A 25062-nucleotide genomic window follows, 5' to 3' on the forward strand; every position below is an offset into this window, starting at 1 on the left:
ACAATTTTCTTTGATTAGATCAATTCTTCATCGCATCACAATTTTCTTTGGATATTTCAATTAATTTTATAAATTAGATTTTTTTATCAAAATGGCAAAGAACGTTTTGCTTTTATCTCTAACGTATTCAGAAAGTTCATTTGTTTGATTATGTGTGTGAAATAACAGTCTTCATTAATTTCAGTTTTCCCTCTCTCATAAAAAACTAATTGTTGGGAAGTACCTAGTACTTAATTTCTCTGCCTTTGTAGTAAGCCTTGACCCATAATCTTTCCCCTGACGTTTTAACAAGACATCTTTTTTTATATGACGATTATTTTACAAGAAAAATACTCGTAATCATATCAAAGATGTTGAATTTTTGTTGTTTCATCGTGACCCCCCCCCCCCCCCAAAAAAAATTCAACTTTGGGTTTTTGTTCGAAGCTAAGGTTTTCTTGTAAAGGAGAAGAAATAAAAAAGGGGCAAGAAAGACTTTAGCTCGAATCTGCCAGTGATTGATGACAGTGTTTCTCTTTGGTTGCGTTTGCTGTTCATCCCCCCCGTGCTCATGGTGTCTTTCTCCGCGCCTTTTTCTTTTGCTCTTGTTAGGTCCTGGTGAAAGTCACGGATGTGAACGATAACGACCCCAAGTTCTACACGTCTCTCTTCCAAGAGTCAGTGATGGAGAACGTCCCTGAAGGTCACAGTATCGTCAGAGTCCAGGCGTACGACGCCGACGATGGTGTCAACTCCGAAATCGACTACAGTCTCTTGGTAATTTTCAAAACTTCACCTACAGTTAAGCCTAAGTCTATCTAGCATTGCACCCAAAGCAAACCGAGACTAAGGAGCTTTCAAAACTTTACCTATAGTCAGGCCTAATTCTAGCCTTGCACCCAATGCAAACCAAGGGTTAGGTGCATGCTTCGGGAATATACAGTTACTTAGACTACACAGATCGTTGAAAATTATTCAACTATGTCGAAAATAACAAAAGACACTTATGCCCGGTTTTCTTGACTCCTCGAGATTCCTGTTAGGTTCCGCTTGGTGTATTTTCCGGAGGGAAAATTATCGTTTCAGGGTTAGGGTTACTGGGATAAGAGTGTGTTAATGATGCGCTCTAATTTTTTAAAACAAGGTTTTTTATATAGAAATTACCCTTATTTTTATGTAAAGATATTATAAATAAGGCCAAGAAATTCAGCGACACGTTCGTTCAGAAATATTTAATTTTTTAGATGAAGAATGAATACAGTATTTTGTTTTATGTTAATTAATTTAAATTTGTTTCTTTCAAACTTTAGTCTGTTAACGCGGCGGGAGCTACTGTGGATCCTAATAGTATTCCAGTAACGGTGGATAAAGAAACTGGTTGGATTATCACGACTCGCGAATTAGATCGCGAACAAGGCTCCTTCTACGACTTCACCGTCTTAGCGACCGATCGTGGTCACCCCAGCCGATCAGCCTCGGCCAGCGTTATCATACGCGTCCAAGACCTTAACGACAATGACCCCGTCTTCGAACCCAAGATTTACTACGCGGTTGTCTCGGAAATTGATCCTCCTGGTACCCCACTCATTACCGTCACGGCTACGGACAAAGACGAGAACTCCAGACTTATTTATCAACTGACCAATGGCAACGTCCGAGGGAGATTTAATATTGTCAGCCAGAATGGCAAAGGCTTAATATCCGTCGGACAACCTTTGGACTATAAAGTCGAGAAGAAATTCGTCTTAACCGCTACCGCGACTGATTCCGGCGGTCGTTCGGACACGGCGACCGTTTACGTCAACATTACCGACGCCAATACCCACCGACCCGTCTTCGAGAAGACTCCGTACACTGCTAGTGTCCCGGAAGATTCCGCCATTGGCACAACCGTCCTGGTTGTCGAAGCCAGTGACGGTGACGTGGGAGCCAACGCAAGAATCACCTATACCATGGACGATGTTCCGGAGTTTCGAATTGATCCCGCAACCGGAGCCCTAGTCACCACCCGAGCTTTAGACCGCGAGGCTGCAGCTGGGTATACCATCGTGGTTACCGCTCAGGACAATGGTAAACCACCGTTATCGGACACTACAAACGTTGAGGTTGAAGTCTCCGATGTTAATGATAATCCACCAGAGTTTCAAGACGCCTCTTATAGCAGCGCCATTAGTGAAGATGCCTTAGTTGGCACTAGCGTTCTTCAGCTACAGGCCTTGGACAAGGACTTAGGACTTAACGGACAGATACGTTACACGTTTACCGGAGGCGCTGATGGAGATGGCGCCTTTAGCGTAGACCCGACTTCCGGTATCATCAGAACCAACCGGGTTTTAGATCGGGAATCGGTACCCATTCATCATTTAATCGCTTACGCTGTTGACCGCGGCGGTCCCGCTTTGTCTTCGTCAGTTTCCGTCACTGTTTACGTTGAGGACATTAACGATAACCCACCCCGTTTCGAATCGGATAAATTGAAGCTGTATGTCCCTGAGAACAGTCCCATTGGCTGGACCGTGGGCGAAATCAAAGCCGTTGATCCTGATGAGGGACCTAATGGCGAAGTGCAATACAGCATAGTTGGTGGTCAAGACGCGGATGCATTTAGCTTAATCTCGCGTCCAGGTGAACCGGCCGAATTGACCATAAGAGTAGACACCGATTACGAATCTGCTAAGAAGAAATACAGCGTCATTGTGCGCGCGTCATCGGCCCCGTTAAGAAACGACGTTGACGTTGAGATTTGGGTGACCGATGTTAACGATAACGCGCCGGTTTTGAAAGATTTTACTATTGTGTTTAATAACTACAAGAATTATTTTCCCGTCGGACCTATCGGTCGAGTTCCAGCGTTTGACGCCGATGTGACGGATAATTTACGGTACCGTGTTGTTTCCGGCAACAAAGCCAACTTATTACACGTCAATGAATCGTCCGGAGAAATAACCCTAAGCCCCAGTTTGAACACCAACGTACCCATCCACGCTGTAATGGAGGTCAGCGTATTCGGTGAGTTTAGTGTTCAATTATTTCTTGAACTAAGGGTAGTTTGTTTGACGTAGTGTATTATAACATATCCTAGATTTGGGTGGTAGGGCGTATATCGCAATTACTTTGTATCCTCATCATACTCATAAACATTCTCTAGTCGCTAAAAAACAGTTACATAACTGTCACCCGGCCCCGGTCTTCCTCAAACGACATTCCACTTCTTTAAGAAGTGTGTATTTTTTTTAGCGCATCCCCGAATATCTTCTCTGGTGGTACCCTCATTAAGCCTGCCCATCTCACTTAACGCCTAGTCGCTAAGTACAAAGCAAACTTTTCTTCCTTCCTTCAAGAAAGACGCGTGGCCCTTCCTATACCCCCACTCCTCCCCTTTAAATCTTCAGCCAAGGCTCAGCATAGCTTAGGCTTAGTTGTCGGCGATACTTTTATGATTATGCCAAGGCCCGAAAAATAGTTTTTTTTTCTTTACTTTCTTCTCTCTTCTGACTCTTCTTTGAGTTGGCCCGCGCTGGTTGGTCCCTAATTGCGATGTCGTCCGATATATCGAACGGAACCAACAACGGGGAAGCGAACTAGCAAAACTGTTAATGCAGATACAAAAAAGCACATACCCGCCATATACCGTTTTTTCTATCCCCCCCCTCGCTATTGACTGACTGCATCGAAGTTGGAAGGAAGTTAGGCTTAAGATCATAGTGTACCTAATCGATAAATATGTATGATTAGTTTAGTTCGCTTGCCACGCTTACGAGTTTGTTTTCATAACAACAACAACAATAATAATAATGTCAGACCAATCAGGAAATTGGAAATAAAACTTTAACGCGGTACTTTGTAGTCCTTCTATTGATTAAGATTGTAATTTCGTGTATGGCTTCAAAGAGTTATCATGGACGGATTTTCCCGCCAAATAAGCGTTTCGTTTTGTTTGTATATACGACCATAGAGGATGTACAGTTGAGGAGTAGACACTTAAGCCTTTACCAATACATAAGGAAATATCTCGCCTCATTTCGGGTTTTTTCCCTTTGGGTGATCACCTTCTGTACAAGACATTATTATTGGTTGAAAAATGTCGTCTGCTTTACTGTATATATCCTCTATGGAGGCGGAGTGTCATATTTAGACATAGGAAACGACCTGACGTGTCTACCAAGAAACAGTCCCACCGGAAGTGGCTCCAAAACATTTAACGAGAAATGAATACAACTGTCTACTCCTCTAGTGTATATCCTCTATGATACAAAGAAAGATAGCAATTTCAAAGACCGACGGACGGTCTGCTAGACTTTGTTTCCTTTATTAGAATGGCGCGAGGTTCGAGGGCAATGTTCTCAGCTCTCAACCTAGCAGCGACTGCATGCCTTCAAAGCGATATTTTTTTTACTTTGATTAGTAAAGAATAGAATATTATATAACTGAACTTCACGTGCCGCTCTTTAAGCCTTTGCTGCTTCTTTCTGATGTCGTTTATTTTGTAAGCGTGTGTGTAGGATTTTGACTCCGGCACTAATTTGTTCTTGCCACCCGTTCCTTCCTTTCTCAACGATATTTTTTGATTCGTGGATAGCATGACGAAGAAGCATTAAAAGTCTCGAGCTTCTTTATGAGATGGCCTCTTTATATCTGTTGGCGTTATTTTTAACAGTTACTTTTAGAACCTGCGTGTTTTTTATTTATTTTGCTTTCGATAATAAATAATGCGAGGGCAAGGCTTAAGTTTCAACCAGTTACCAAGGTTACAAGTATTTTATTTGTTTATTTTTTGGGGAGAAGAAAATCTAGGGTAGTATTAACATATTTGGGGTGGGGTGGGGGACTTGGGCTTAAATCTGGGGCCCAGGGCATCAGCCGTACCCTTAATCCATCCATGCCTGAAGAAACTGAATTTCTTTTCCCCATAATGCAATGGGAAGAATATCCTTCTCGAAAGTGAATTTATTTCAAATCTATCTGAAATAAATTTTAGCCTACGCATATATAGACTATTTCATTAATTGCTTAGAAGTGTTCCAACACACAGATGGAGGTTGCCCTCTTAGGTTACTTATTTCCCTGGTGCCAACCAATAGGCAACACCAGAGGAGCCACCCAGGTTTACTACACGCTCTGGGAGGTTAGCCAACTCGCACTGCCTGCCTCTAGCGGTTGGTGCTTCTTGGTACCAGGGAAATAACCCAAGAAGGTGACCTTCCCCGCTCCTGTGGTGCTAGTGCTTCTCTTCTGGAGTTAATGGAAAGGTCCATAGTTGAACCACCATTTTTACGATTTAATTTGATTGGGATAAATCTTACGAAAAAGAAAAAAGAACAGAAAAAAAAGGCAATTTCTTATATGAGTTGGTGGGTCCCTGGTAGGGGTTTCTTTTCTTTTTTATTTTAAGGGTTTAGGGTACATCCCTGTGAGCCCTTCTATGCCTTAAAAGTGTTACGATAATGGGCCACGAATGTATTGAATCGCCATAAACTGCCATAAACGGAAACGATAACGTTTTCAAAGAGCAAATTTTCTTTCAACAATAGTTCCTTCGTTCGTTCGACCAATGGCCAAGGATGGTTGTGGGGAGCGGCGGGACCGGGAGGGGGCGGTACTTTCGCGTATAGTAATCCTCCTTTCTTGTAAAATACAATTTAAATCGAATTCTTTCTTCTTACTGTTACCAATTTCTTTCTCGCAGCGTTCAGCTTTTGTCTTTTTTTGGGAGATAGAACAGACGAGAAAAAATTCTTTGTCGTTTTTATATCTTTCCAATTCGTATATGGTAGTACTTTATTGGGCCTTGGTAACCGGAAGTACGTAATCTAAAGTGTGACGTAGTGTTTTATTTTTTTTCTGATATGTAATATTTGGAAATTTCTGAGAAATACCTATTTTATGATATGTATTTTTAGTTTTAAATGTTTCTGTTTTGGATAAATTTTAAATTGACCTTTTCGAAGGGGCGTAGCGTCGTCTGATTTATATAGGGTTAAGCCTTGTTTTCTTAAGATGGAACATGTCTACAACAAAGACGTTTTATTGGGTTTCAAAGTTACCTGTCCACCAAAGTTCAAGTCATATCTAATGTCTTTGTTGTCCACACATCCCATCTTACTAAAAACAGTTGCTCAAACACGTGGTCATCTAAAGCGTGCTAAGGTCAAAGTTCACTGGTTAGGTTAAAGGAAAGTTTAGGGTTCTCTGAGTTATACTGAAGGAGCAAGGGTACTATTTTAATCCTTTTACTTCTCATTTATGTCTTTCTAATGTTAAGTTAAAAAATCTTTAGATTGTTATACAAAGCGAAACACTCCAGAATTTATTTTTTACTTTTTCTTTTACATTTCCTTTGAAGTTGTACCGACAAATGTCGTTAGATCTTGTGTCCCATACCATCTTTGAGAAAATGGGAAATGGGACACTCCGGTGCTGTGGGTCCCTATTCCAAATTAAAGATAAAGAAATAAAAACTATAGCCATTACATAATATTAGCGAGGTCGACAGCAACTGAGGAAAATATTTCCAATTTCTCGTATTGCAAGAATTCGAGATACAAACTTTAGTTCTTTCTCGTCTAATATCGTTTCTTTTTTCGTATTTCTATCGAGTTTTTTTTCTTACAAATGGGATATTTTAAAAGGAATTTAATCAAATGTATAATTTTCTCGTCTATTTTTATCGGTGTTACGTAATGGGTTACAGAAATAGAGACATTGTTTTTGAGATGAACACTTCAGGCGTTATCCCTAGACCCTAGTTTGTCGTATAACAAAGTGATTACGTAGAAAAACCCTTTAAATTTATTATTTAAATTCGAATTTAGCACTAACCAACTTATCTATCCCTTTGTCCTTCTGAAGGAATTTATTGATATAACAATTGGATTATTTTAAAACTTAAGCCCTGTTCAGACGGTTCAACCTTTTGACTCCTTTATATGAGTCAACTTGAGTTGAGTAAACTAGTTGCGACGTGTGAACAGAAGTTGGACAAGTTGGTCAAGTTGAATAATCACCAAATTAAAAATTTATCTCTGACCAATTTTTGCTGACTTAACCTTTTGACCCATCAAAAGTTGTATTGTCTGAAAAGGCCTTTACTCTATGGCGAAAGTGTTTACTGAATTATTTTGAATTTTGTTAGAAACATTTATGACAATTTTGACAGTTTATTTTGATATATTTAGTACTAACTCCAGAAAATGGAATAGTTTTCTCGGAAACTGTTCAGGGCCTCTTTTTCTAAAATATCAGATAATATTCCCTTCTTTACTTTTTTTTTGTATGACGCCCAACTTGATCCCCCGTAAAACTGGTTCGCCTATCATCCCCCCAAAACATTCTTGAAACCTCAATCTAATATAAAATGGCATGCCACTTTTTTATCCTTAGATTTTTGCCAGATTTTTAAAATTCGTAGACTGTATTTATACCAGATATCTAATTTCACCATTATCGCAAAAAAATCACATAAAAATTATTTATACAGACAGGGTGTTTCTGATAAGTCTACTATAAATAAGTGTGTTTGTTCTTTGGGTCAAAGTGGGGGTCTACAACATTAAGTTAGGGACATATGGGCCCCCAAACATTGATTGGTCCCTAAAACCAGAAAATAATCAGACATGGGGAGTAATTTCTATTACTAACACTTCTATACCCATTTAATAGTAGACACGTCTGGTATATTTAATGGTAGACTTATCAGTAACACCCTGTATATTGGGTTTAATCTCTATAGGTTATAAAAATTCCACAAAATCTTCTCATTAATCTATAAACACACTATTCTTAACCCATCCTCCTTTTAGTCTGCTAAGTTTGGAATTTTCTCACCCGATAGCCTCTTAGGAATTTTTCCAAATTTATCTCTACAGGACTAGCTAGCTAGAGAGTATCCCAAAAATTTCTCGTTTTAATTTTCCTAAGCCTTGGTCAAAGCCTGTTTAATTTGTCGTCAGGCTATCCAACAATTAAATTTCTGCGCTGCTCCGGTATTTTAGATTTAATGAATCTCTTTCAACCGTGCATGCACCAACCAGGTTCCTCTTTTCGCCAATTACTTCCCGGTGACGTCCTGACAATTAGCGTACACAGTTTTGGTTAGCTTCAAACTATTAACCGAATTAATCTTCTCTGAAATTAGTTAAATTCTGTCTAAGTATATTCCAAACCCTAATTTTTATACTTCAAATGATTCAGTTTAGGCCTTATTTGTTTTGGAGTACATAAATTAGGCTTAGTTTGTTTATGACCAAGGCTTACAGTGAAGAAAGCGCATGCGAAGTAGGCCAAGGCCTAAATGAGAATAAAGAGTAGAGTTTAATTAGGGCCTTATTTATCTTAGTCTTAGATAATTAACTTAAACAAAGGCTTAAGAGAACAATACTTAAAAAGACACATAGGTTATGAGGAATAATCACAAAGTAGGCCTAACTTAAGGTAACTTTGCATCAGTTTGTATTTGATGTTTGAAATCAATTCAATTCAATTCAAAGTGAAGTGTTACACGTACACATATAACCAAGTGAATCACTTAGAAAACTGCCTGAAGGTTCGATGAAGAAAATGTTGCCTGATGTAGAGTAATATATATGAAAGAGTAAAAGTAGAAAAGGGGTCTTGGTGCAATCGGTTTAAATTCATTCAGAGATGAAGTGAGCGAGAGAAAGAGGGAGAGAACGACCAAACCTCTCTAGCGTGACGCAAAAATCTTGATGCCCTTCTGTATAGCAGCTCACTGCTACTTCATCCATTTCAAAAACCCCTTTTTCGATCCCAAAGGAGGAAGAGATTTTGGAGAAAGGATGCTGGAAGAGGAGAGAAATGACTGTAGGGGGGAAACATGGGAAAAATAAGAAGTAAAAAAAAAAAAGAAATCTGTTGGGTTTTCCCCAAACGTAAAGGTCACGTGGAGTCGACACCACCATCTGACAGTCATAGGATTTTTACGGGTTCACTCAAGAATATCCCCAGGGAAGGAAAACCAAAATTTATATATTGAGGATGGGATTTGATTTTTGGTGCGATGCGGTGAAGTTACGTTTGATGGTAAAAGGGGTTCTATCCAAAAAAGATGAAGTGGTGGTGTGGTGTTGTTCTTAAATGCTTTTAAATTAGTTGAATTTTTATTATGATTATTAAAAAATATTTCCCTTCAACAAACTGTAGAATTTATTGAAAGTTTATTAATTTTAGACTAATTAGAAATCGGAAGGCTCTATTTAAAATTAAATGGAACGGTGATGGTATTAATCAATGCAGTTTTAAAACGTAGGATTATTGAGAAAAATATTCCCCTCAACAAAATTTGTAGAGTTAACAGAAACTTCAGTATTCGTTTTAGTCTAATTAAAAATTGAAATTGAAATCGTGAAAGTAGAATTAACCGAAGTACAGCGGGATGAAACTATGGAAAATCAATTTTGAGTGTCGAAATTGTAACTTCTGTTTTTCATTTTGTCCTGAAGGTACACTCTAAACGAGTTAAGATTAAACTTGAATGTTTTAAAGACGACCCCTTAATTAAATTAGAAATCATTGCCTTTCAATATCCACCAAACACTAACAGTCTAATCACAATGTGGTACTTGATCGGTTGAAACACCCTGTATATAACCTTAACCCTGTTTCGAATGGTTTGCTATTATTACAAACTCTTTCGTAAGGTTTTGAGTTTTGCACAGGACACAAGTACAAGTTTGATGTTGGGCCTTGAGTCTTGTATTTGGGTTGGTGGTGTCTTTTGTTGGACAATAGGAATTGTCAAACTCAAAGAAGAACCAAGTCTGATGGTCCCCACTACCCCATCACACCCCCGTTTTTCCATTACTAGTGTATATAGAATTTCAGACTCTAGCTGCATCCTTTCATTGTGAATTCCTTCTCCAATCTCTCTCCTCTTCCAAAAACTTCTTTCATTGATGAAAAAGTTTGATTTAGTGCGAGCGCGCGGTCAATTGAGTTTAAATTCCCTATAGAGTTTCTTAACTTGAACTGAACTACCGCTATTGGACGACGGAATATAGAGGATGAAGATGAAATCATTGCGGAAGCTCAAGAGCAAACGGAGAAAAGGAAATTCAATCTCCTAAGATTTTTTATTCCATTTTTGGGTTTCTTTTAGTTTTTTATATATTTTCAATTTTTTATATAGGTGTAGACCTAATTAGGCTTAGCACAAAATTAATTGGGATGATTAAGATGAAATCATTGGAAGCTCAAGAGCAAACGGAGAAAAGGAAATTCAATCTTCCAAGATCTCTTATTCCATTTTTGGGTTTCTTTTAGTTTTTTTTATATATTTTCTATTTTTTATATAGGTGTAGACCTAATTAGGCTTAGCACAAAATTATTTGGGAGTGGGATGATTAAGATGAAATCATTGGAAGCTCAAGAGCAAACTGAGAAAAGGAAATTCAATCTCCCATGGTTTCTAATTCCATTTTTGGGTTTCTTTTAGTTGTCTTATATTCTCTATTATTTATTTAGTTATAGACATAATTAGACTTAGCACAAAATTAATTGGGATGATTAAGATGAAATCATCGCGGAAGCTCAAGATCAAACGGAGAAAAGGAAATTCAATCTTCTAAGATTTTTTATTCCATTTTTGGGTTTCTTTTAGTTTTTTATATATTTTCTATTTTTTATATAGGTGTAGACCAAATTAGGCTTAGCACAAAACTAATCGGGATGATTAAGATCAAATCGTTGCGGAAGCTCAAGAGCAAACGGAGAAAAGGAAATTCAATCTTCCATGGTTTCTAATTCCATTTTTGGGTTTCTTTTAGTTGTCTTATATTCTCTATTATTTAGTTATAGACATAATTAGGCTTAGCACAAAATTAATTGGAATGATTAAGATGAAATCATTGCGGAAGCTCAAGATCAAACGGAGAAAAGGAAATTCAATCTTCCAAGATTTCTTATTCCATTTTTTGGTTTTTTTTAATTTTTTTTTAAATATTTCCTATTCTTTATATAGGTGTAGGTATAAGTAGGCTTGGGATGATGAGGATGAAATCATTGGAAGCTCAAGAGCAAACGGAGGAAAGGAAAACAAAATTAATTTGGATGGTGTATAGTAATTAAGTAAAAATTAAGATATTGTGAAAAATTTGCAGACAACTATACAGAAATTTAACAGAAAAACTATACAACTAAAATTTACTGTAATTAGATATTGCCTTTAGCTGTATAATTTAAGTTGGAGGGGTAGGGATAATTAACATAAGATGATTGGTTGGTGTATCCATGCATACACCCACCACGTATCTTTAACAGTTTCTGCATGCAACTAAATTTAGAAAATTTTGTGTGGCTTTGCAGCATTTTCTAAATCATATTTTAATGAGAAACGAATGTTTAAAACGTTTTAGGGAACTTTAGAAGTTTTTTTCTTTTGAACTAAAATTACCGGTCGTTCTTCCTTACGAAGACCAAAATTGATTTTTTCATTTCCATTTTCATACCATATTCCAAGTTCCAAGCCTACAAGAAATTAAGATCCCCTTTTTCTGATAAAAGAAATGCTACCATTAACTATATATATATATATATATATATTTGTATATAAAAAAATGTCATAACGGAGCGTGTCCCCCCTCTCATGTTATCTTAGGCAAGGAACTCTCCTTCCTCTAAAAATCTTTCTTCGCACGACCGAATCCGTGCTTTTTCAACATTAATGTCAAAGACATGAAAAATATAACGGTATACAGGAAAACGGATAGTGTCGGCGCAAGGTTTAAGAATTATGAAGTAATGGCTTTTCCCGCCTCCTCTTTCATTTTTTTTTTAAAGTTTACAGTGTCACGTGATGGGGCTCTCGCGTCAGATTTGATGATTAGAACTGGATGAATGACTTGAACGTCTCGCGCGCGCCAAAAGAATCCCGCCAATTTACACGCGCAGTGTATAGTATGTACAGGGTGTGTTATGCTTCCGAAATACATTTGGTTGAACTTTTTTCTATGGGAAATCAATAAATTTTGAGTCGAAAATGTAACTTTTTTCATTATTTTGGGCTCGTGGACACCGTTTAATAGGTTATGGTAAACGTGTTTAACGTATGACCCCCTTAAATTTAACAAAAATAAACTGACTGAAAGTATGCTGAAAGATAGTGATTTAAACACCCTGTACACATCAGGAAGAGATGTGGATTTTTTTTTTAATGCTTTAGAAGATTTTATACTATCATTAATTTCTTGTCTTGCCTCGAAGCTCGTGCTTAGGGGGTTCACGAGATGACTTGTCACTATTACCAAGCCTGAACCCAACCCCTATAACCCCCTTCTCAAGTGTTAACAGTAAAACGTCGAATCGAGTGACAGCTTATTTGTGGTCAGTCTAGAATGACTGGAATGTGAAACCCTATGGCTGTCTGTTAAGTATCAGGTTAAGTTGACGTGCTTATTTTTCTTTTTCCTATATCCGGTTTATGCAATAGTAGAGCAATTTACGCGAAGGAAATTAGACAAATGGCAGTTAGTCATAATATTGCATAGTCTGTGATACAGTTGAAGGTAAGGCGGTGCCGTTTGTTTATGACGAATACTGTTTGAGTTGACAGTGTGATAACAACTGGTTTTGGTATTCAAATATAATTCGATGTAAGACAAGAGACATTGGTATTAACTATTAAAACAAAAAATATATATCCACCCTACCCCAGAATTGTATCATCATTTTCCATCCTTTCTAAAAATCTCGCTTCATTTCATATAGAAACTTCAATTAAGTTTGACTTAAACGCGTATAAGAATCCCTTTATATTTTGAAGAAAACTTGGGTTGAGATGTAATATTTTTTGTTAACCGAATTAGAGCTAATGTTATGTGTAGGAAATATACTCGGTGTTGAAACAGAAGTACCTTTTGACTGTATTGGTTGTAATAAGGATGACATAACGCCCCTCCAGTATCATTTTCATGGTTTTAGGCGCTTAAAGCCCGTCGTCACGCTAGAATGCAATTTTTCCACTTTTTTTTCGTCATAAGGGGGGCAATTTTTTTCACGAAAGAAATTAAGAAAACCCGCCCTTTTTTTCTTCAGTTCATGGATTATTTTTATATAAAAATTGTGTATGACGCAACCGACAACGTAAGACCGCAGACACATTTTTTTACATTAATCTAAAATGATACTATATTTATAAAATATGTAAATTAGTGTACAAAAATTATGAATAGATAGTTTACACACATGGAGGATTCATACCATTTACACCAGGAAGCTGGGCTACCTGAAAAACAAAAACCAGCGGGTTTCTGTCCTACATGTAGCCCGACCTCCTGGTCTAAATGGTATGAATCCTCCATGTGTGTGAAGTATATATACAGAAATCGACGCTAAGCCTATTTTTGCTTTCGCTGTCTATAGACTGCGGAAGCATTGCAATTACCCCTTACGGCTGGGCGCCTTCTCCCCCCCCCTTCTGCCCCCAATTTTTCATGTGACCTGGGAGAATCCATCATAAATAAAGTTACTTTCATTTCAAACTTCCCGCTAGAAATACGAACTTCAGCGACATCTATACAAAGTCCCGTAAATATTTTACTATTGAAGAATTAATTTTTTGGCACGACCGGGATTTGAACCCGCCACGTCTGTATCCACACAGGCACCAGAGTACAACGCCTTACAGACTGAGCTATTGAGGCTTAGTACCAGTGTTGTTCTTGGTAGTACAAATGTACTTTTTTAGTACATTTTCAAATTTCGAGTACGAAAAATACATTTTGTATTTTTGGTAGGTTATTTAGTACTTTTTGGAATTTCTAGAATGGGAAGTATTTTTTAATTTTTTGGGGGACGATTTTGCACTTTTTTGAATAACGACGAGGAACAGAAGTATAAATTATCGTGGTAAATAATTTATATTAAATAATATTATATAAAACAATTAGAATAAAATAAATAATATTCCATAAATTAATATAAAAAAATAATCTTATAATTATATTTAAGATATTTTGCATCTTAGATGGCGCGCTAAGCGTTTCGGAGGGGGGTGAAAGTTAAAAGTACGTTTTCCCCCCCCCTTTTTTCTGGTAAAGTACGTTTTAGAGTTGAGAAAAGTACATTCCCAAAATTGCTAAGAACAACACTGCTTAGTACCTCTCTGCGATTTTCACCAACAGTATCTCACTCTTCCCTCGACGGGCTAGCTATTTTTTTTGCCAGAGAGAAAGAGAGAGAGAGAGAGGAGGGGGACCACGTGACTCTCGTTACTAGAGTTTAGAACGGTCGACGACTGCCGCGCCCGCGTCTCAATTTCTTTTTAGTGCAAGGGTGTTTTATTTATCGGCGGCGGCACATAGCTGTTACTAGAACTACAAAGTTTGTATGCGGCGTTAATATTGAATTTCGGTTTAGATTAAGTTAACGTACTGAAACAACAACTAATGATATAATTGCGTTCACTATTATGGTTTTAATTAGATTTATATTAACGAACTCCAACAACAACTAATATTATAATTACGTTCACTATTATTAACGTATCAGTAAGTTTATCACGCTCACGTTGGTAAACTTATTCAAACTTCAAATGATATAATTACCTTCACTATTATGATTTCAATTCGATCGCTTAAAGGGGCTTTACGACCCCTCTCCCACGTTCCGAACAGCCCCTTTAAGTTAAAGTACTCAAACGAAAAAAAAACGACTTAAGTTGATCACACTCACTTGAACAAAAAACTAATGAAATAATTACGTTAAGATACTATTTAAGTTACGCGATTGGTATTTAAGTTAACATACTTTTTAAGTTACACGATTTCAGATTAGTTTAACAATTACTTAAATCAAAAACGGATTTATGTGAGTGCATAAATCCGTTTTTGCTTAAATCCAATTAGAACTAGAACGGAGCTATTTATGTTAACGTAATCATAAGGTTAAGCGATTGCAGATTAATTCATATCTGCCTAAAATTTAAACTCTTCTGAGTAATACATAAGTCGACTGTTTTAGCAATAAGCTTTATATCAAAAGGTGTTAAACAATTTTATTTCAAAAAATAACCCTTAATAATGATTTTGACCATGCACTTTCTAAGGTTATTTTCAGTTACAATTTTTCTTTTACAAAAATTATCATTTGAAGTTTAGATTTGCCTTTAAAATCTAATTATAATTTATTTAATTAACTTTTATTAATTTAATTTTAACTTTTAAGAGTAATCAATTACTAATCATCACTTATCTTAAGAAAAAAATTCAACATTATTTTTAATATTGAAATACTTATCTCAATCAAAATAAATTAAGAACTGGTAATATAATAATTACAAACCCTAGTTCAAAAATAAATGTCCTTGATTTCTATCACCAGAAGGATAAACAATTACCTTGAAGGCTAGAAATCAATTAAACCATGATAAAATTAATTTATCAATATCATCGCATCCCATTCTTAAATGCGACACAAAAATGATGCAATCTTCAAATTCACTTAATATCTGCACAGAAATACAAGTTACAACTACAAGTTCACTAACTTACCAGAACGAAATCTGACGCCTACCACGTTGTTTTAATTAATATAAAATTTAATTTAATCATATCATCATCTACTCGGATTCGATACACAAAAGACCGAGGCTTAACGTAGCTCGCGGCCATCTTTCTTGTTTACATGCGCTCGTCCAATGAGATAGAATATATATATTAAACCTAGAGTCACAACGTGAGATCACGAGATCGACGTTTCGCGATACACCTTTTGTCGAGCATGAATCTTTATCAAATACGGGTGGCGCCACCCTAAGAACATTTTTATTACCGTCTGCTGCTATAATCTGTGTAACAACTAATAAGCTGTCAAGATAGTTTTTAAACGTGTTAAATAAAATACGCGAGTTAAATAATAAAAACTCTAGTCCTTTTTAATCTAATAAATAGATGAAATAAAATCATAACGATGTTTCTGATTGCAAATAAACGAGTAAAAGTTGTAATTAGTTCCGCGAGAGGGTGACAGGTGGCGCTATCATGTTTTGATAAATGTGCTTGATAAACACAATGTGTTTCGCGGTAAGCCGATTTGAATTGTAACTCTATCTATCTCATTGGGCTCGTCTAGGTTTGGAAGGAGGCTCAAAATTCATACCCCCTTTTTATGGACAAATAAGGTCTAGCTTTTTTTTAGTAGAGTGGAAGCTACGAGTCTCTACTCCTACAATACACATCCGTGCCTTCAGGCTAGGAAATAAGACTGGTATACTGGTTAAAAACCAGTTTATTAATAGCTTGGACCAGTTATTTTTTATTCATAACGTGAGACTCACTGGTCCCAATGACTAGTTTATTAATTCCTACTTTTATTAAAAGTTGATATAGGGACCACTATAATTATTTTAATTTTAACATAAATTTCGACTCCAGTTGTGCATTTTTGTATACACTCCTAGGCTGAGACTGGAGAGAGTCCAGAGAGATTTTTTTTAGAACAGAACAGTGATGCCAGATTGAGGAAAATTTCCCATATCTAGAGAAATTTTGACTCCTAAAAACGGCAAAAAGGGAAATTCCACCAAAAATTTGATTAATCTAGGAAAATTCTATGGTACGAAATATTTTATTGAAAGCCAACCATCTCAACATAAAAAATTAAATAACTTCATCAAATTGACTTATTAATTACGTTGGATTCACACTAGATGGAACACGAAGAAATATAAATAGGGAAAAGTGACTTTTCCCGGGACCAGTTTAATATTTAAGACACCAGGGGTCACTGCTCACTGGTACGGAGGAATAGTTTCGAAAAATACCTTATTCCCAAGCCTCCTAGCCTTGCGTGTAATCATAGCCCACTCGATCACGCGCATCACGACGCAAGCCGCTCGCGCTATAGTGTAATTTAGGTGTAACCGTTAAAAATTGTTGACTGGGATCCTAGAGTAAGAGACCCAAATAAAGCTTGGGATCCTTGAGAAAGACACCCATATTAGGTTTAGGATCCTAAATAATGAAGCCCACATATATATTACAAGATGAACGGTAACCCAAATCGAACTACTTGATCTACAATATCCAGATTGAGCCACCTACAACTGTCAAGTTCAACAGTGGGCTTGGGAACCTAGAGTAAGAAACCCATATAAGGCTTGGAATCCAAGACAAATATTTTTTGTGCAACAAAAATGATAATTTAAGCTTCTAATTTTTTTGTTTTTGCTTTTGCGATTCGAGTGGCAAAAGCATTTGTCTGACCCTTGCTTTCTGGGTGCCTTTTCCCCTTTTTATTCGCGTGCGGAATCGCATTGAAATTTATAAATAGTACCTAGAACCATACCTAGGTGGCTTTGCAACCTCCACTGTATTTTAGTTATTTAAGAAACTATTAAGATAAGTGATGATTAGTAATTGATTACTCTTAATTTAAGTTAAAATTAAGAGGTAAACCAATTATTTTTATCGTTTTGAGGCAAATTTAAACTACCAATGATCATTTTTCTTTGTCAAAAATTGTAACTGAAAATAACCTTAAAAAGTGCTTGGTAAAATTTGTTATCATGGGTTATTTGGGTAATTAAACGATAATAGAAATATTTTATAGCGTATACTTATAATTATCTTTTTGTTTATCCAAAATTGTAACTGAAAATAATCTTGGAAAGTGTTTGGTCAAAATTATCATTAAGTTTTTCAAACGGCAATAAAATATAATGCGAATATAAAAACAAATTACTGTACTTAATTAGTTTTCTTAAAACATATGTTTTAAAAACAAAGTTATCATTAGTGTTTATGTGAAAAAAAATCACACTAAATTAATTTCATTCATAATCGAAAGGATATTTAATAAATAAGAAAAGAATAACGCAAAATACAATTTCCGGGGTCGTAGAAGTTTTAGCCGCTAGAGGGCGCAGCGAAAGCATAATCTGGCCGGGGCCATCTTGTTAAAAATAAAATTAAAATTGTAAAAGCGCGTGCAGATTTTTCTCGCGCCATTTAATCGTCTCTGTCACGTGACATGTGTAGTTTAATCTGGAAGTTAATATTCTAGGAGAGCGATAGCTCTCTTAGATAAGACCTCATACCGACTTTAATGTATAAGGATGGTTTTTTGATTGGTTATAACTTTTTTTGTATCGTATTAACTGCTTTGAAAAAATTCCACAGAACTACAATTCGGGCCCTCAATATGTGGTTAAAATTTCAAAAAGATCCACTCATTAGTTTATTTTATAAAAAATAAAGTTGCTAAGGGTGGTTTTCATTTGCATAAAATGATTCAGCCCTTTTGGTGAAAAAGTTAAATTTTCCCATAGAAATAACATGGAGTTTTTTTCAAATTTAGCCATTTTGTCGCAACCCTTTTGAAATGAAATATTCGTTTGTTACGTTTGGGAACGGTTTTATATCAAAATTTAAACCTTTTTCTAGGACCATTTTTAAGGTTTTTGAGAAAAATTAATTTTAAGTATGTTTAATTTTAAATTTTAAAAACTACCCCAATCTGCGATATTTTAGCATGGATACGCTGTTTTATTGGTAAATATCAGCGAGACCAATATTGGCCTTTTTTTACGTATAGTTGCGTCTTAATAATCCGATTGTTTTTTATTAATGCCTTTTGGTTGAAATGGCCTATCGATAGTGAGATAAGACTGCTTTAATATTGCCGCCGTGACAAATTACCCCGTTTGTGGCCGCCATTTTTTTAAGGGGAAAAAAATTTGAGAGTGGGTCATTTTTCGTTGCCATTTTCATATTTTTTGAGGATTTGCTCATGGATGGATTTTAAATATAATTTAAAGTAGGTTTCAAGCTTTAATATAAGCCTAATTTCATAATTTTCCACCTTTTGATTGTCCCACAATCTATTTCTAAACTAGGCACTTTTTTTAAGGCGGTGAAATTGCGCTAAGCCTTGGCTTAACGTTCATTTTTGCCGTTTAAAAAAATGTTTACCTCTCGTTGCCCTTTACTACTTCGCCTTCTCGTATCGTCGTACTTTTAATTAAAGTTTAGACTTTGAAAGTAGTGCTTTGTTTTCTTAAATATTACTTAATTGTATAAAATTTCAATATTATAATTGCATAAAACGAATTCAATTTTGTTTGTTGATGGGACGCGCCTTGCATTTGAATTTCGTTCCCTCGAAACTACCCCCCCCCGAAGAATTTTTATTTATCGCCGTCTTTCGGTCGCTTCAGCCCGAAAACAGCTGTAGTGAGAATTTAGAAATGTTATTTATTAAAAATGTATGCGCTCAGTGTGTTGTTGCACATTTTAATGCTTCTAGAAAATCGTGGTGCGCGTCGAGGTTTACGAATCCAACGTGTGTTGCGAAATGAAAATCAAGGGTGGATACTACATGATCTATGCTTTAAAAGGAATTTGACCGCGCCATGCAGTCAAGCAAAACGGTATTAGGCCTTGCCAAAACTTGACTGAGCTATTGCGCCTTGTCAGATTATGTTGTCTATCTAGACTATCAATGATATAATAAATTCACCCTCGGATATCCTGTGACGAGGAGATGGTTTTAAAGTTACTAACACTCGATTTTGGAGGTAGATACTGTCTTGTGACACTTGATGTAATGATTTTATCTTATAAACAGACTATTATCATAAGCCCATATCGTAAATTAACCGCTGTTGATATCAAAGCTTAATTGAAATACTGATACCAATTTTTTAACTCAATGAATCATCAAAAATTATCTACTAAAAGAGATATCTACTTATATTCCATTCAAATTTCTCGCAACATTTCTAATTAACGAGTAGAAATGTGCAAATGAAGTTCAAACTGATTAATTGGGCAAATTGCTATATTGGTCACCATTACCGATCACAGATAGATTTGCGCCCTTCAGTAGTGTTTATTATGCTTGTGAAATGGTAATCGAAATCTGTGATTAAAGTTTAAAATAGACATGAGCAAAAACGGCTTTATTCATATCAACTCTATTACCGAATATCTAAATTTGACTAAAATTAACAAAATATTCTATTCATGGTTAAAAATCTTGTTTGAAGCAGCAAGCCATCTAATCCTTATTTAGCTTCTTTTGAAAAAAAATAATAGGTTGATACCTCTTTCAGTAGATGATTCATTGATATTTCAGTTTCATTGAGTTTAAAAAAAATTAGTTCCACCATTGGTTGATTTTCAATATTGACCAATCGATAATCACAAATTTTAATAACTAAATTATTAAAACCGGTTCAAAACCATATTAGTTTTGAAACGATTAAATTATAATTTTAAACATATATACTAGTTAATTCCTCGTAGGTAATTAGTTAATTGTCTTAGTCAAATTAATGCTGAATATTACATACAAAAAGTAAATAATAAATTCAACTTCTAAAATTTAAATGTAAAGTGTGTGCATTATTTCCCAATTAATAAAAGATATCCACTTATTTTCATTCAAATTAATTACTAATTTGTGGATAATGGATAGAAAATGTCGAGCTCTAATTGCGATATAGCTAAAATCAATCCCACTGGCTATTTATAATACAATATAACCTTTGCCCTATGTTTACTGTTTTGAATTTTATTTGTGAAATTTAAAACATAAAATAGTATTACAATTTTTTTAATTAAATAATTATTAATAAATTTCAATAAAATAAATTCTGGTTAAATACATAACACTACTTTTTACTAAGTTTCTGAAATTATCAGAGCTAAATATCAAAGACACATATTTAATTGCTCTCATTTCGACATAACTGCAACGTATAGATTCATTCATTTAATAACATTTTTAAAGGGATGTATTAACTTTTAAAGGTGAAAACCCAGCTGACTTAGAACTTTAGAAGCAGGCTGGGAAATAGCACACTTCCTCTGGTCCAAAACCAGTTTATTAATTGCTTGGACTAGTTTTTTAATTCAAGAAGTGGGGGTTACTGGTCCTCGGGACCAGTTTATTAATTGCAAATCTATTGGAGAGCAAAGGCTGGGACCAGTCCGGAGACCAGTAAATAATTTCAGACACTAGGGGGTCACTGGTCCAAAGGACTAGTTTAAAAAATATCCTTATTTCCCAGCCTGTTTAGAAGTAAAAAAATACCAGGCTGCCAGGCTGTCTCTAACACAACAGAGTTGGCCATTCTCGCTTATGAGAAATGAATCCTTGTCATATGCATCTCTGGACTTTAGGAGCTCCAGGAGTCAGACTCCCAACTGAAGCAGGGTGGGAAATAGGGATTTTTTTAAAACTAGACATTGGGCCAGCGACCCCCTGCCCAGGAATAAATGAACTGGTCCATGACCATTGACCAGGGCGCGGCGTCTGCTAAACTAAAGAAGTGGGTAATTAAAATAGTTGAGATAATGTCTGGATCCTGGTTACCCTAGAATTTCCTTAGTGGTCCTGTGGTCCACTGCTCCCCCTCCGATTTAATTTTTAAACTGGTCATTTTCCCTGTGCCACCGCCTTATTTACAACGCTGAACCAAGAAGTTATATCAGTATCTCAGAGAGAAGATATAAATTCGCCAGATTTCCAGCTTTATTTCCAGTCCTAACGTAGGTCCGCAGTCAATCCCCGTCTCTAAATTACAACCAGCATCTCATTGGTTCTTGAAAACTCACGTCAGCGCGACGACGCGAGTGAGGAAAATTTCCGACTGACTAGAGCGAAATAGCCCGGCGCCTCCTTTTACGTCCCCCCTTGTATTTTGAAAGGGGGACTGGGACTATGGCGCGCGAATACAAAGGCATCTTATATCTTCTCTCTGAGATACTGATATAACTTCTTGGCTGAACTGAAGATTTCTTTTGACCGGACCATAGCCTACTCGATCACGCGCAACACGTCGCAAGCTGCTTGCCCTATAGCGCGAGTCAGGGTGGGAAATAAGGATTTTTTTAAACTGGACATTAGACCAGAGACCCTCCTGACTTGGAATAAATAAACTGGTCCGTGACCATTGGCCAGAGCACGTCGTCTGCTAAGCTAAGGAAGTGGATAATTAAAATATTAGAATTTTAATGGGTGGACTCTGGTTACCCTTGAATTTTTTAGTAGTCTCGTGGACCACTGACCCCCCCCCCCCTCCGATTTAATTTTTGAACTGTACCAGGCGATTTTTAAACTCGTCATTTGCCCTGTGTTACCGCCTTATTTCCCACGCTGGCACGAGCTGCTTTGCGTTGTCGAGTGCGTGATGGAGCGGGCTATGCCTGGAGTCCCAACCCCCGTTACTTACTACCAAAATACCCACTAGCATAGCCCACTCGATCACGCTCTCTTTTCCCCGGCTACATATTTTGAAGAGGGCACTTTTTAGGCGTATTAACAATCTTGGATCACTTTTGTGGACTTTTAGGGTAGCCCTTATAAATTGAGTCGGCATTGCCCTGACTATATTGTGTTTAAGGTTTATAAGCTTAATATCAAACAGACGTTAGTTAATGCTACAAAAAAGTTCGAAATTGAAAATCTCGGATCGTCGTTGAGAAGTTTTAAGGACATCCGAATTTCATATTGGGCTTATGAAAAGTTTGAGCTAAAGGTTAAACAGACATAGGCTAAATCAGCGTTTTAAAAAATTGTGTAAAACTGTCAATTTGGTCCTATTTGTGGAATTTTTAGGGGAGCGCCTCGCGTTTCAATAAAGGGTTGTAAAAAATTGTATTATGTTAATTACAATAAGAATACAAACTTTCAATGAGTTACGTTTTTATTTTTTGGAGTATCATTATAAATAAATGACTGATTGAGCAAAAGTTACGGTCCCATTTTTATATGTTTCTGCTTAGTGTAGATTTTGAAAATGTAAAACAGTTTCTTAACAATCTTAATTAAAATGAAGACTGAAGGAGCAGATATTAATCAAAAATGTCTTGATTAGAATCAAGTCCTAAAAAGTATCGATAAGACTGAGGTTATCACTTGACTGAAGGATCAGATATTAACTTTTCTTTTTAATTGAAACTTAAAGGCATGCTTAAGAAAAAACAACGTTCCATTACCGTTTTCCGTTGAAATAACTTATTTTACAGGTAATCAATTTCAAAAATTTACTTATCTCGGGTTTTCGGGCACAATTCCATTCCCCCAAAACATTTTATCATTACATTAATCACTTTTGAGAGATAACGTGTCAAAATAAGCTTTAAAACAATAGAAAACTGAATGAGCGGTCTGTTTAGCCATGACCAAAACCTTCAAATCAGTGTTGCTAATGTTAGAAAGTGGATTTTCCCACTTCCATTTTAAAAATTTGCCGCATTTCCCACACCCCCTTTTTTACAGTCATATTTATCTGGACTATTTTATCATACTAAGTTTAATATGGAATATCACTCCGCATGGCTTTGACAATATGTACAAATGCTATAAAGCTTTAAAATTCTCAAAATATGCTTTCTTTTTTTTTCAGTGCCAAACTTAAAATCACCGAATTTATTTCAAAATGTCGCTTGAAATTATTAAACCGGATAAAATTTTGAAAATTTCGCACTATTAACCCTTGAACAGGAAAATTCCGACATTTCATTGATTTCGGAAAAATATTACTTTTTCCCCACAGAGCCTAAAACCAAACCTAAATCTCCCACGATGTGGGAAATTACCCACACATTGGCAACACTGCTTTAAAAACTTACAACAAGCACACTTTCGAGACATGTTCTGAACAAATTAGTGCTTAACCCGCTAATAGTACGACCACGGAGAATTGATGTAAACTGTAGTTGAAATATATTCATGTGCGACCCGCGGCACTGAATGGTCTCTAACCATTGTTTGAAACTAGAGAGAGAAATAGTGAGCAGCATTAATCATGTCCTGAGCTATGAGAATGAACAGTATGACTGTTGACTGAAGTACACTAGACGTTACATCATTTTTCATAACCACGAGTAAAAATCTAACTGTCCCTACTTAATTTTCCGCCATTGTTTTAAAACGTATCCACTGCGAAGCATGCCGGGCACAAATGAGGGAATGTCATACACGTACTCTCTCAAAAGTGATTAATGTAATGATAAAATGTTTTGGGGGAATGGAATTGTGCCCGAAAACCCGAGATAAGTAAATTTTTGAAATTGATTACCTGTAAAATAAGTTATTTCAACGGAAAACGGTAATGGAACGTTGTTTTTTCTTAAGCATGCCTTTAAGTTTCAATTAAAAAGAAAAGTTAATATCTGATCCTTCAGTCAAGTGATAACCTCAGTCTTATCGATACTTTTTAGGACTTGATTCTAATCAAGACATTTTTGATTAATTAATTCAGTACCGCGTAAGTATTGACACCACACGTGGTCTCTCGTCTCGTGTTTTTAAGATGCCACTTTATTTTTAAAAGAAAAATTAATATTTGCATTCGTACAGTTTGGTCTAACCCTCTAAGCATAAGTTCATAATAAGATATGTTCCTCCATAAGTTTGTAATGTCTGTTTACAAACTGGAGCTTGTCATCAAGTGAATGAGGTAGGTCATAGATTCGAGGTAAAGCGACGCCTGCTGGTTTTGGCGCTGTCAAAGGCTTAGTACAGACTAGGACCTAGATGGAAGTCCTGCAAAACTAATTAACCGAGTGTAGTACTTCAATTCTCCCTCGAACTAGCTCGAGCTGTAAGTCTCTCAGTAGCATTACGAAGTATAGGTAGTGTCAAACTTATGGTAGGAACATATCACTTATAAACTTATTGTATAAGGGTTAGCGAATCCGCATTTAAGGGTACATAGTACAAGGTTTCCGCTATCCCGCTAAGACGAAATTTTTGCCATTTATCATTTTTAAAAGAGCGAGGGCGTTGAGTTTTAGAAAGATTCCGTAATTTTCTTTCTGCAAGTCGTTAATTAAAAGCGATTTCTATCCTCCTATGTACCCAGAAGCGATTGCCAATATTAATTTGCCTCGAGTACTAAAAGTTCAACATGGTTAATTACTCCGCCGTAGCTTTATTTATGGTTGATAACTTAACTCGAAAAAGTATAAATGTCTGCCTTGTCTTTCCTAATCAACAATTGTAATTTTCTCAAATGAAATCTAGAATCTTTCGCTACTGATTTTGATTTTTGTAGTTGAAAATAATTTATTTCAGTTAACTCTTTTACTTTATTCGGTATTTTTCAAGGGGAAAAAATCA

At 36.1% G+C, this 25062-nt stretch overlaps 1 protein-coding gene across 3 annotated transcripts in view; it reads left to right on the top strand.

Moving 5' to 3' along the window:
• The window catches only part of stan (Protocadherin-like wing polarity protein stan), a 144726-nt gene that overhangs the window by 12419 nt on the left and 107245 nt on the right, over window positions 1–25062 (top strand). For all 3 annotated transcript variants that reach the window (XR_016383438.1, XM_089869106.1, XM_089869107.1), the window contains exons 4-5: window positions 592–756; window positions 1290–2988. Coding sequence is in view for 2 of the 3 variants with exons in the window: in XM_089869106.1 (XP_089725232.1) it covers window positions 592–756; window positions 1290–2988 (1864 nt within the window). In the remaining variant the exon portion in view is untranslated. The remainder of the gene's footprint in view (window positions 1–591; window positions 757–1289; window positions 2989–25062) is intronic.

The sequence above is a fragment of the Phalangium opilio genome, unplaced genomic scaffold, assembly GCF_054372755.1.
Source record: "Phalangium opilio isolate 3A_F unplaced genomic scaffold, DU_Popi_V2 ptg000025l_1, whole genome shotgun sequence".
In the NCBI taxonomy this organism is placed as follows: domain Eukaryota; kingdom Metazoa; phylum Arthropoda; class Arachnida; order Opiliones; family Phalangiidae; genus Phalangium; species Phalangium opilio.